The following is an 11,671-nucleotide window of genomic DNA, read 5'->3' as shown; positions in this document are numbered from 1 at the left end:
CCGAGTGCGGGGAGGGAGAGAGGAAACCCCTTTCGCCGTGGCTGAACCTAGGCGTTCACACACAGCCAGCTCTCTCCTGGGTCGCCTGGAATACCTGTGGGATCAATTAAAAAACAATACTGGATGTATTATTGGGTGTTTGCATATGTACTCTCACATTCTCTCTTTTAATTTTCGCAACAGCTCTATATAAAGTTTGGGCTATTATTATTTTTTTAAATATTTTTATTTATTTCTAGGAGAGAGAGAGAGAGAGCGTGAGCAGGGGAAGGTCAGAGAGAGAGGGAGACACAGACTCTGAAATAGGCTCCAGGCTCTGAGCTGACAGCACAGAGCCCGACGCGGGGCTCGAACCCACAAACCGTGAGATCATGACCTAAGCGAAAGTCGGACGCTTAACCGACTAAGCCACCCAGGCGCCCCAAGTTTGGGCTATTATTTATCCCATTTTACCCCCGAGGGAAAGTGACTTGCCCAAAGGCACAAAAGCGGTGAAACGCGGAGCCCAGATTCCAATGCTTCCAAAGCCAAGCTTTTAACCACTGGGATTACTACTACCTAGTGGGCAGGTGAAAATGTGGGCAAGCAGGTGTGTCAATATGCTTAGGAGACTATGTGTATGTCAGCTTTCCCCATGCAGTCTTACAGGGCTCAAGTGTCCAGATTTCTGGTTAAGGTAACTAAAGCTTCTCTGGTGCTTTGGAGCCCATCCACTGATTTCAGAAAGCATCCCCTAGATCTAGGGACTCTGTCAGACCCTCTGCTAGACTGTGAACTTCTTGAAGGCAGGGACCAGGGCCCTGATGCCTAAAACAAGACCTGACTGGGAACCTGCAGTGAATTTGGCCAGGGCAATACATTAATTTATGACCTTGATAGAATATTAACATCAGTAATCATAATAAATGCTAACACTTTTTGGATGCTTATGAGACTGGCACTGTTCTTAATACTTTATTTGGATCATTTAATTCTCACAACAACCCTTGAGGAAAATACTTTTACAGAGGAGGAAACTGGCGTGGAGAGAGTTAGTAGCTTGTCCAAAGTAAGGTCAGCGTTGGGGATTGACAAAGACGCGGTTTGCTTCCAGCGCCCATCTTACAGGAGGACCACTTAACTCCCAGGAAGTCACTTGGCCTCAGTGGGCCTCAGTTTTCCCCATTTGGCCAAAAATGAAGTAGCAAGGGGACAGGAGACCTGGACCGGTGACCATGTGAGCCCTTCCCAGGGCTGATGGGATGGACATAAGGAGGGCGGAAGTCTGACAAGAGTGGAAAGACGGGGATGAAAGGAACAGGAAACCACACACACACATATATAGCACCTATTATACTGTGCCAAACCTGCGCTTGGCACTTGACATACACCACCAATTCTCGGAAAAGTATTAAGATTTATAGTTGAGGAAACTTCAGATTCAGAGAAGTGACTTGCTCAAGGTCACACAGGACTAAATGGAGGGACAGGTAATCCAGGTGAGTCTCGCCAGGGTCACTTTCTTAGGTTCCCTACCACCAACTCCCTTCCTACCACCCTTCCAGCCCTTAGGGTAGGAGTAGCATCACGTGACAAATTACATCATACTTTTGCCATATGACATCAGACACCACACCACCCAATCGAGGAGCTCCCTACTCAGTCGTCCCCTGACCCCTTGGATCAACACGCGGCGGCTCAGAGCCCAGCGTCCGGGTCAGGCCGCACCTGCAGCCCCAGCCCTTTCCCGGTTGCGATGCTCCTACTTCTCGGTACAGTCCTCTCCGCCGCCCCGCCGATTGGCAGTTGCCTGAGCCAATCAGAAGGTCTCCCGGGTCGGGGGCGGGGCCTCACTCCAGAGTTGCCCTGTCAGTGCAGGTGGAGGCCCCCGGCGGGGCAAAGTGGCAGGAACCTCTTAAAGGGCGAGAGCGGCGGAGAGCGAGAACGCGGCCCGGCCCGGCCCGGCCAGGTCCCCGCCCTGTCCGGCCCAGGTGAGCCTGGACCGTCTGAGGACGATCCTGGGTCCCCGGGAGGGACGGGGTGACGGACAGATGAACCCACTCCCAAGGGCCCGGGCCGCCCCGGTAGGGGCGAGACTAGGGTCTAAGGGTCAGGGGAGGGAGGGCTCTAGGGGTCCTGGCTTACAAGGTCCGAACTGGGGGTCCACAGGGGTCTGCAAGTCTCGAAGTTCAGGGGGAGGGGAGGGGAGGGGCGCGGGCGAGAGGAGAGGGGGCTCCGGGGGTGGACGCTTGCCGCTGGCGGTCCCAGGCCGTCCCGGCCTGACCGGCGCGGGGGTCCCGGGTTAGGTCCGCGCGGGCGGGTCTCTGCAGACTGCTGCGGCCCCGGGTCCCCCCCACCCCCCAGCCCCGCCCTGTCCGGCCCGCACGCTCCTGCCGGGTCCGCCGCAGCGCTGGTCGGAGCGGGAGGGCAGGCGGCGGCGCGCAGCGGGAGGGGGCCCCCCGGGCCTGGAGCCCCGCGCCCGGCCCCGGCCCCTTACGTAACTGACTTTGAGTTTCCGGACTGTGGGACCCGAGAGCTGGGGCGCCAGCTCTGCCTGCCAGGGTGGCCCTCCCGTCGCCGCCCCGGCCCCACACGCTCCCTTCCAGGCTTGGTCTCGGGGACTTTCTTCTGTCTCTGGTCTCCCCAGTCTCTCTGCCGGTCTCAGATTCCTGCTTGCTCTCAACCCCCCACCCCCCCTTCACTGTGCCCCTCATCTCTCCTCTCTGTGTTCCTGTCCCTGTCCCTGTTCTCAGCCTTTCCCCGGGAGTTTTCTCGTCCTAACCTACACTTTCCAGCAGACCCCACTTCTCTGGGGGTAAAACAAGAGTTCTCCCCTCTAACAAATTGGAGGCGGGGACCAAGCTTGGCGCAGAAGGGAGAGTAGGAGTAGGGTTGGGGGAGGTTATTTCAAGGCCCACAGTTTCCCTTGGGGTGGGAGTGGCTGAATGTGACCCCTCAAGTTAAGGGACTAGGGCTGAAGGGAACCCTTTCTCTGCTTCTAGAGCCTTTTTCTCCAGAAGGAGGAGGCGTGGGGAATGCCTGGCCAGGCCTGGTGCTTAGGGCAGCTGGGAGTCCCTGTGAGGACTGGCTGGTGGTGTCAGGTCTGGGTCAGATCTTCAGCTACTGAAGGGGAGGGGGAGGGGCGGGAGCACTGACCCAGAGCCCCTGGGGCTTTAGCAGCTCCCTACCTTCACCGCGGCTACAAGCCTGGGCAGGAGGCTAGGGGTGGGGAGGGGATCAACAGGAGGAGGTCAGAGGACTTTTGCATGGGGGGAGGGGGAGGTGAAGGGGGAGGGGGAGGGTGGAGTTCTGGGAGACAGACTCTGAGGTCTGAAGAGCATGTACTGGGTTCACCCCCTGCCTTTAAGGCCCTCTGGGTGCCGGTGAGACAGACACCTCAGAAATAACTGCTGTCCCCTGCTGCTGTTGTGTGCATGTAAACAAGGTGTTAGAGCAGCCATGAGGTGGGAATAATTAATTCTGACTAGGATGGCGGAAGGAGAGACTTTGCAGAGAGAGGTCGAAGGTTTGGGAAGAGGGGAATCCAGAAGCTTTAGGGAGCAGAGGGGTGGGAGGAAAGGTGACATGTGGTGGCCTGTAGGCTTTGGATGCAGCAGAACTGGGTTTGAATCTTGGCCCTGCCACTTTGCCGTGTGACCTTGCACAAATCACTTCACTTCTCTGAGTCCCAGGTTCCTCCTTAGCCAATGATCCAGACCTTACAGGCATTAGCAGCAGCAGCAGCAGCAGCAGCAGCAGCAACGGAGGGAATACGTGTGCAGCGACCAGAAGGATAGCTGGTCTGGGAGTGGGCCAGTCGGGTGTTTTAAGAAGGGAATGGAGTAGGGAGGTCCTGAGGTTGCCTCTGTGTATTAGGAGCCGGGCAGAGCCTGCCAGGTCCCAGCAATGTGCAATGCATGTGGGGGTGATACTCAGTGAGGTGAAGAGGCGCCACACCCGTCTGTCCCTTGATCAGCCCATCCTTGCCCTGCCTGGACTAGGCTGGCCTCCCTCCTGTAGGTTGCAGGTGGCAATAGAAGCTCCCAGGGCTCCCAGGCTGCCGCACCCGCTAGGCCAGTGGGGGTGGGGCCCCTGGCACGCCAAGGCCAGCACCCCCTCTGCAGAGTGGACCCTGGCCAGGAGCCTGGCTGGCTGTGCCGGGCAGGAACGTCCCAGCCTGGCTGGGAAGATGCTGACGCGGTACAGGCCTCTGGAGGCCCTGAGCTCTGCTGGCTGTGGTTGTGCCCAGCTGATGGGACCCCGGCTGGCCGCAGGGTGAGACGGAGGCCAGGGGTGGGGAGTAAGGAAGGGAGATGCAAGGAGACGCCACTGGAGGGGGATCCTGAGCAGAGTTTCTCTGTGGAACCAAATAGGAACCGCAGGGTTTGTCCTAAGCCCTTCCTGAGCACCACACATGGGTCTGCAAGGGCTCACCATAAAGGTCATGGTGGCCTGAGGTTTCTTAGGTGCTTGCAGAATGGTCTTGATCATAGTTCCCTGGTGAGGGTGAGGTTTTCAGACTTTTCTCGGGTCCTGGGATTCTGATGCTTATTAAAGGGGGGCTGATTCTATTCCCATATAGTCCGTGTACCCCTCATTTTTCTCCCTGGGTCTCAGTTTCTCTTTCTGTGAAATGAGAATGGGAGGTGAGCCTAGCTCCTCAAAGGGTCTTGCATCACCCTTTATTATAGCCTCCAGGACCTGGTTTGGGACAGCCCACCCCACGGGAGGGGGAGGCAAAAGAATGGGGCAAGGGCAAGGTAGGGTGTGATGGGCCCTCATGTCCAGTTCTTGGCCCGTGTTCTCCAGTCATAATTAGAGTCACCTTTACTGTGCACAGCACTCTGTGCTAAGCCTTTAATATGCAGCATTAACTAATGTCCTTACAATGCCATGAGGGAATAGGTATTATTCCTATTTCTTAGGAGTTTAGAGAGGTGAATCTACTTAACCAAAGTCATGCAGCTGGGAAGTGGCTGGCCTGGGATTGAAATCTAGGTTTGACTCCAAAGCCCAGACTCAGCTGAAAGGGGAGGCTGCCACCTGGCAGGTACCAAAGCTCCCACCAAAGGCTCCTAGCCTTTACCTCTGGAACCCGCCTGACCCTTTCTGGGTGTGCTCAGAGCTCTGGGATAGGTAGGCTGGGGAGCTGAGGGCCATCTGGGTGTGCAGGTGCCCACCGGGCCCAGCGTGGGGGCAGAGGAGCAGAGGGCGCAACCTGTAGATCAGGGCCCTACCCGGGGCTTGCTCAGAAGGCCAGCTCCACCCGACTACTGCCAAAGTACGAATAATAGCTGGGCACCGATAGGCTATCTTGGATATGTGACCTACCTTTGGCCTTCAGTTTCTCCATCTGTAAAGCATGGATTTTAGGAGTTGAGTGCAGCCATTCCTTGGCCCATGGGTTTGTGGCTGGAGTTGGTGATGGGGTAAAAGGTTAGAAGCAGGGTCAGGGTAGCAGCGGCTAAGCCTGTGGAAGAAGAGTTTGGGTGAGGAACAGCTTGGCTCCTGGGCTGTTTATAAGTATTTCAGATAAAGGGACTGACGCTGGAGAGGTTCAAAGTCTTGTGTGGGGGCTGTGCAATGAGTATTATAGACGCTGGGGGGAAAAACAAGGGAAGACCTGTAGAACAAAATCCAGGCAGCTGTGTGCCGGAATCCTGGCCCCACCTCTTACCTGGGTTTGGAGATATGAAGTGACACACCCAAGAGATAGGAGTACCTTCCCCTCATTGTCCTCATCTGTAAAATGGGAATAGGAATAATTTTGCCTTGGTCTACTTTCTGGGTCATTGTCAAGGTCAAAGGAGATGAGGTATTTGTAGCATCAGGTGAGAATGCTGGTTATTTTTCAGTGCAGAGTTGCAGTTGTGGGTGTGTGTTTGTAGGGGGAGGGCACTTCTGACGGCCTCTGCTGAGATGCTGTACCCTGGGGGTGTGCGAGAGAACAGCCCTAAGAATACCACCACCATTTATCATCTGGTTACCATGTGGCAGGTACTGGTCCCAAAGCTTCCCCTCTGTGGTCTCCTTTAATCTGTACCTTGTGAGGTAGGTGGTGGCCTGGTCCACACTAGGTCCTTCCAAATCCCGTGGCTACGACTCCCTGTAAGGACAGTAGCTAACAGTTATGAACAGTGTGCTGTGTGCCAAGCATTGTGCAAAATGTTTTATATATTAAGTCATTTAATCCTCACAAGTACCCTGGAGGTGGGCACTAATGCAATCAATCCCCATTTTACAGAGAAAAAGTTGAGGCACAAAAGTTGCTCTTAAGGCTCTTAAGTCTCACAAAGCTAGTGAGTAAGAGCCAGAGTTTGAGCTCAGGATTCTTTCTTTTGGGTTTATTTATTTATAAGGAGACAGAGAGAGCACAAGCAGGGCAGGGGTAGAGAGAGGGAGACAGAGGATCCAGAGAGCTCGATTCAGGGCTTGAACTCACGAAACCACGAACCGTGAGATAATGACGTGAGCTGAAGTTAGATGCTTAACTGACTGAGCCACCCAGGCGCCCCCAAGCCTGGGTTCTTAAGTCTCCTCCTTGAAGCACTCACACAGTTGTAATCCATTCGTAAATTACACGATGACCTCCTCACTGCGCCGTAGGCTCCATGAGGCCAGCGGCCATGTCTGTGTTCATACTTTATCCCCAACACCCGGCACACAGTAGGTGCGGAGTTAATATTTGTCTAGAGGGATCTTGTGCCTCCAGTGGGCTGGGTCCTGGGAGGAGCTCTGGGTGCCATATCGGATAATCAGATTGTCGACTAACAGGGTACCTGACCTAGCAGAGCCCCAGAGGCAGGGCATCCCCCTGCTCAGGACGAGGAGGGGCTCCAAAGAGTTGGTTGTGTTGTGTCTCATTGCTGTCCTTTGCTTCCATGTGCCCCTGCGGTGATGGCTCCACGACTCCTCCCTGACGGGCTGGATGACCCCAACGGCTGCTTCTGGGTGAGTACTGGTTTCGCTAAATGACTGCCTCTCGGGCTTGATTCTAATGCATGTCCTGTAACTCCGAGGCCAGGAGGTGTAAAGGGAGCCCAGCAGTAGGGGTGGAGGAGCCGAGGGAGGGCATTTTGTGAAGGTTGGATCCTACCACAACCACCTGACTTCTCTCCAGATGCTTAACACACCGGGTAGTGATTTTTGAGACACGTAACACCGTGCAAAGGTCTCAGGGGCCAGACTGGTCGGGAATAGAATCCTCATTCTACACCTGGTAGCTGGGTGGCTCTTTGCAGGCCAGTTTCAATCTGTAAAATGCGAATCTCAATGTCTCCCTGACACAGTATGCGTGTTCTTTTCTTTATGTAAGACCCCCGAGGGCGGGGATTTTTGTTTATCTGTTCACTGCTCTGTCTCCAGCTTCTAGGATATAATGGCATGTAGTAGGTACTCAGTGAATAATTCTGAATGGCTGAGTGTATTTATTCATTCGCTGTCACTATGCCCCAGCAATGTGCTTTGTATTGGATTAAATGGCTAATTGATATCAAGTCACCAACATCAGAGGGGCTCAGTGAACATGCGTTCTGTCCTTCCTCACTAGACAGTGAGTTCCTTAGGGCCAGGGCTCTGGGTCCTCTGAATTGAGGGTGGGGCCAAACACCACGCCCATCGCCCATCCCCCTCGAGGGCCTCTGCTTTGAACTGGGGAGGGAGGGACAGAGCCTCCAGGTTTCATCAGAAGAGAAGGGCAGCTGGGGAGGTCTGGGGCTGAAGGAGGGAGAGGTGAAGAGGGACTCTGTCTCCCAGTACTGCCACTATCCTCACTGTGTGACACTGGACAAGTCACTGACTTCTTCGTCTTGGAGACCTCGTCTGCAACATGCATATCATAACACGTCCCCCACATGGGTGTGGGGAGGAGCCAGTGAGAAGGGCCCAGAACAGGGCCCTGTTTGGTAATTATTGGTTTCCACTCAGTCCTGAGCACTTTCTGGGAGGGGGCTAAGTAAAGTATCCCTCAGCTCCTTTCTCCTATTAAAAAAAAATTTTTTTTTAATGTTTTATTTCTGAGAGAGAGAGACAGACAGACAGCGTGAGCAGGGGAGGTTCAGAGAGAGAGGGAGACACAGAATCTGAAGCAGGCTCCAGGCTCTGAGCTGTAGGCACAGAGCCTGACGCGGGGCTGGAACCCACAAACTGCGAGATCACGACCTGAGCCGAAGTTGGACGCTTAACTGACTGAGCCACCCAGGCGCCCCTCCTTTCTCCTGTTTTAACTTCCCTTCCAGCTGGGACTAGAATCTAGGAGTCAGGAGCCCCAGATTCTCCAGCAGACTGGCCAGGGCCGTGAGCTAACAGTGTGGAAGTAGGTCCCATTCTTTTGCTGTGTGACTTGATTCAGTAACCTACCTTCTCTGGGCCTCCCTTGCTTCACCTACAAAATGGGGTTAAGAAAGGACTTCCCTGGAAGAATTATTTAATGAGCAAATGGGTGGATCAGGCATTATTATCACTATTACTTTTGGGTTTGGCTGAGGAGGTGCCAAGGGAGGGCCCTGGAGAATTACATCTCATCTTGGCCTTGGGATCCTGGGAGTCTCTATTCATTATATGTATTATTGCCATCAGATGTTTCTCATATGCTGGGTGGGTTGTTACGTGCTATCTCATTTAAAAAAGTTTTTTTTTAATGTTTTATTTATTTCTGAGAGGGAGAGAGAGAGGCAGCGTGAGCAGGGGAGGGGCAGAGAGAGAGGGAGACACAGAATCTGAAACAGGCTCCAGGCTCTGAGCTAGCTTTCTGCACTGAGCCCGACACGGGGCTTGAACCCACGAACTGTGAGATCGTGACCTGAGCCAAAGTCAGACGCTTAACCGACTGAGCCACCTAGGCGTTCCTGTTACATGCTATTTCAGGTGCATTAGCTCATCTAGTCCTCATGGCAATCCCGGCATGAGGGTCCCTGCTTTGCGGATGTGGGAAATGGTACTGCGTAAATCAAATGAGTTACCCAGACTCACATAGTTATTTAGGGGTAGATCTGGAGCTCAGACCCAAGTCTGCTCACCCCAAGGCCCAAATTCTTAAGGGGGCAGGGCCTATGCCTGATTCTTCTCTATCTCCAGTGCTTAGCACGGGCCGGTGAGGGCTACAAGACTGTTTGCTGAACACACAAGCACACGTGCACACAGTGCGCCCCCACCCAGGCCGGTGCTCTCAGAGTTTGAGACAACAGAAAGCAGGAGAAGGCCAGATAGCATAGTGGTTGAGAGTCAAACAGATCTGGCTTTGCATTCCATATCGATTGCTTACTCGTGTGACCTTGAGCAAGACCTTTAACCTCTTGGAGTCTCAGTTTGCTTATCTATAAAATGGGGATAATAAAAGAACCTATGTACCTACCCCCTAGAGTCCTAGTGAGGATCAAATAACACAATGAGGTGCACGGTGAGCAATGTAATTATTGTTATTGTTACAGTTATAGTTATGGGCGTTATTGTAGGATTACAACGATTTCCCTCTTGGGATAGTGGAGATGAGGCCTGGGAGGGGCCTGCTGGGGACACACAGGAAGCAACCTAGTCTGACAGGTTCTGAAAGTCACCTGTGGGTGAAGGGAGGGAAGAGGACATGCCTCTCTTTCCTAGCCATCTGCTTTCATTCGTACCCACTTTGTGCCAGGCCCGGTGCCGGCCACAGGGCACGGAGGTGAATATGTGTGGTCTCTGCCTCCTCACCTCACCCCAGCTCAGAGTCTAGCTGGGGAGAAGGACACAGAACTACCAACTCCACCTTTGATTGATGCACTGAAATGTGAACTGTGCATACCTTCTCAGGCAGAGGCCGGGAGAAAGGGCATTCCTAGGGGAAGGAACTGTTTTGCCAAGGTACAGAGTCATGGCCTGCCCTTGGGGGGATGCAGCTAGATGGACAGGCTCAGGAGAGTTGGGGGGATTTGTCCCTGACACAGTGGGGAGCCATCAGATATGAAGCCGGGGAATGACATGGTCAGGCTTGTATTTGGGGAGGGTCACTTGATGCAGAGGACTAGTGGGAGGGGAGGGGAGGGGAGGGGCCGGGCCACTCTCCAGATGAGGGACACTGGGATGGGGCCTGGGGCTGAGCTATGGGACGGGGAGCAGGTCTGTTTAGGAGGCCGAGCGAGCAGGATGTGAGAGCGGACTGCAGTGGGGAAAGAGGTGGGAGTGAGGTCTTGGGGTCTGGGGGGTGGGGGGGTGGGGCCTGCTGGGTCTCTGGCTGAGGGACATATCCAGGAAGAGGAGTCAGAGAGGGGTTGGGGGACACTCAGGCAAGACCTCTGGCCACTAGGGCCCATGTCCCCCCACTCCTGCCTTGGGGGCCCCTTGTGGTGAGCCTGGCTGGTCTAGCAGGGATGACAGAGCTCCTGGGGTGGAGGCCAGGCAGGGCCTGTGCGGTGCAGAGAAGGCCTGGCTTCTAGCTCTCCCAGTGTCACGTCGCTGAGTGTCTGCGTGACCTCTGGAAGTCACTCCCTCTCCTGCCCTCCTTTTCCGAGCCCTGAGAGAGAGGACAAGAAAACCTGTTTTGCCTGACTCAGAGATTCAGCGATAAAATGCAGTTAAAGACAACAAACACTTACTGAGCACTGACTGTGTGCTGGGTTCTGAGGGGCACAAAGATGACTCAGGTGGGGTTCCTGCCACTCAGGATGCTTGAGGCACTTCTGAGCGAGCCCAGCTGAGTTGGGGGTTCACTCTTTCTAGGCATCGGGCATTTGAGCGGGGATTTGAAAGGTAAGAGCTCTCTAGGCGGGCAGTGGAGGGAACAGCTTTGTAAGCATAGGGAACAGCATGTGTGAGGGCTTAGAGCCACGTAATATGCTCAGGGCACGTTTGTACCGCAGTGTGTACGGCTGCAACAGAAAGGGAGCGGTGAGGCCATGACGGGAGATGAGGCTGGGCAGGGGAGCAGGGCCCAGATCACGCAGGGCTTTGGGGATGGTCACTTTGGAGGCGATCACCCCCGTAACTGCCTGCTCTCCTGAGACTGCTAGGGCCCTTTCCACCGTGCTCCCTCTACCCCCCCACCTCACCCCCACCCCAGTCAATCCCAGTGGCTGCCTCTCATGGGGGTCAGCCACCTGGGTTCCCTGCCAGCTCTGCCACTTACGAGCCGTATGGCCGGCCTTCAGTCACCTGCCCTCTTTGCACCTCAGTTTTCACCTCAGTAAAATGGGGACAGCAGGCCTTCCTCACATGGAGGGGCAGTGGCTTCAACGAAATAATCCTCACCAACGGCCTTGCACAGTGTCTCTGTGTAAGGGGCGCCCATAAAAAGGAGCTCCAGCTCCGTCATCGTTATTGGGACTCAGTCTCCCTGGTCTCGCCTGCGAGCCTCCCCCCTCCTCGCCTCGCCACAGCTCTGGCCAACAAAGGGAGGAAAGGATTAAGAAACAAGCCCAAATCTCCTGAGGGTCCTGGCCCACTGCCGAGCTCCCCCCTCCTGCCCCTTGCCCCCCTCGGCCCCAGGCCCAAGGACTCTCATTCCCCACCCCAGGGGCCCCTTCCTGGCAGGAGGCCAAAGCCAGCAGTAGCCTTGAAACAGGGACAAATATTTTGAAAATCTGTGGCTTTATTCTTTCCCCCTGGAAGCTGATCACCAGGCCCCTTTCATTTCTTCTTGGTGATGGGGAGAAGAGTACGTGTGATGCCCTGTATCTGTGGGGGCCCTACAGTCTGGGCGGGACTGGGTCCCTGAGCTCAG

The 11,671-nt window shown here is 54.8% G+C and overlaps 1 protein-coding gene across 20 annotated transcripts in view; it reads left to right on the top strand.

Moving 5' to 3' along the window:
• The first annotated feature begins 1,708 nt into the window (after positions 1–1,708).
• The window catches only part of EPB41 (erythrocyte membrane protein band 4.1), a 200,475-nt gene continuing 190,512 nt past the window's right edge, over positions 1,709–11,671 (top strand). For 3 of the 20 annotated variants that reach the window (XM_039232024.1, XM_039231968.1, XM_039231963.1), the window contains exon 1: positions 1,721–1,970. In XM_039232024.1, the coding sequence (XP_039087955.1) occupies positions 1,736–1,970 (235 nt within the window). In that variant the 5' untranslated portion in view covers positions 1,721–1,735. Of the gene's footprint in view, positions 1,971–6,910; positions 6,931–11,671 lie in introns of those variants that run through there. The other 17 variants (XM_039232035.1, XM_039232027.1, XM_039231958.1 and 14 more) reach the window with 14 other exon arrangements.

This window comes from Hyaena hyaena, unplaced genomic scaffold (assembly GCF_003009895.1).
Source record: "Hyaena hyaena isolate Hyena2069 unplaced genomic scaffold, ASM300989v1 scaffold_3, whole genome shotgun sequence".
Classification (NCBI taxonomy): Eukaryota; Metazoa; Chordata; class Mammalia; order Carnivora; family Hyaenidae; genus Hyaena; species Hyaena hyaena.
The sequence above is the reverse complement of the archived record's forward strand: the minus strand, read 5'-3'. Positions and strand labels throughout refer to the sequence as shown.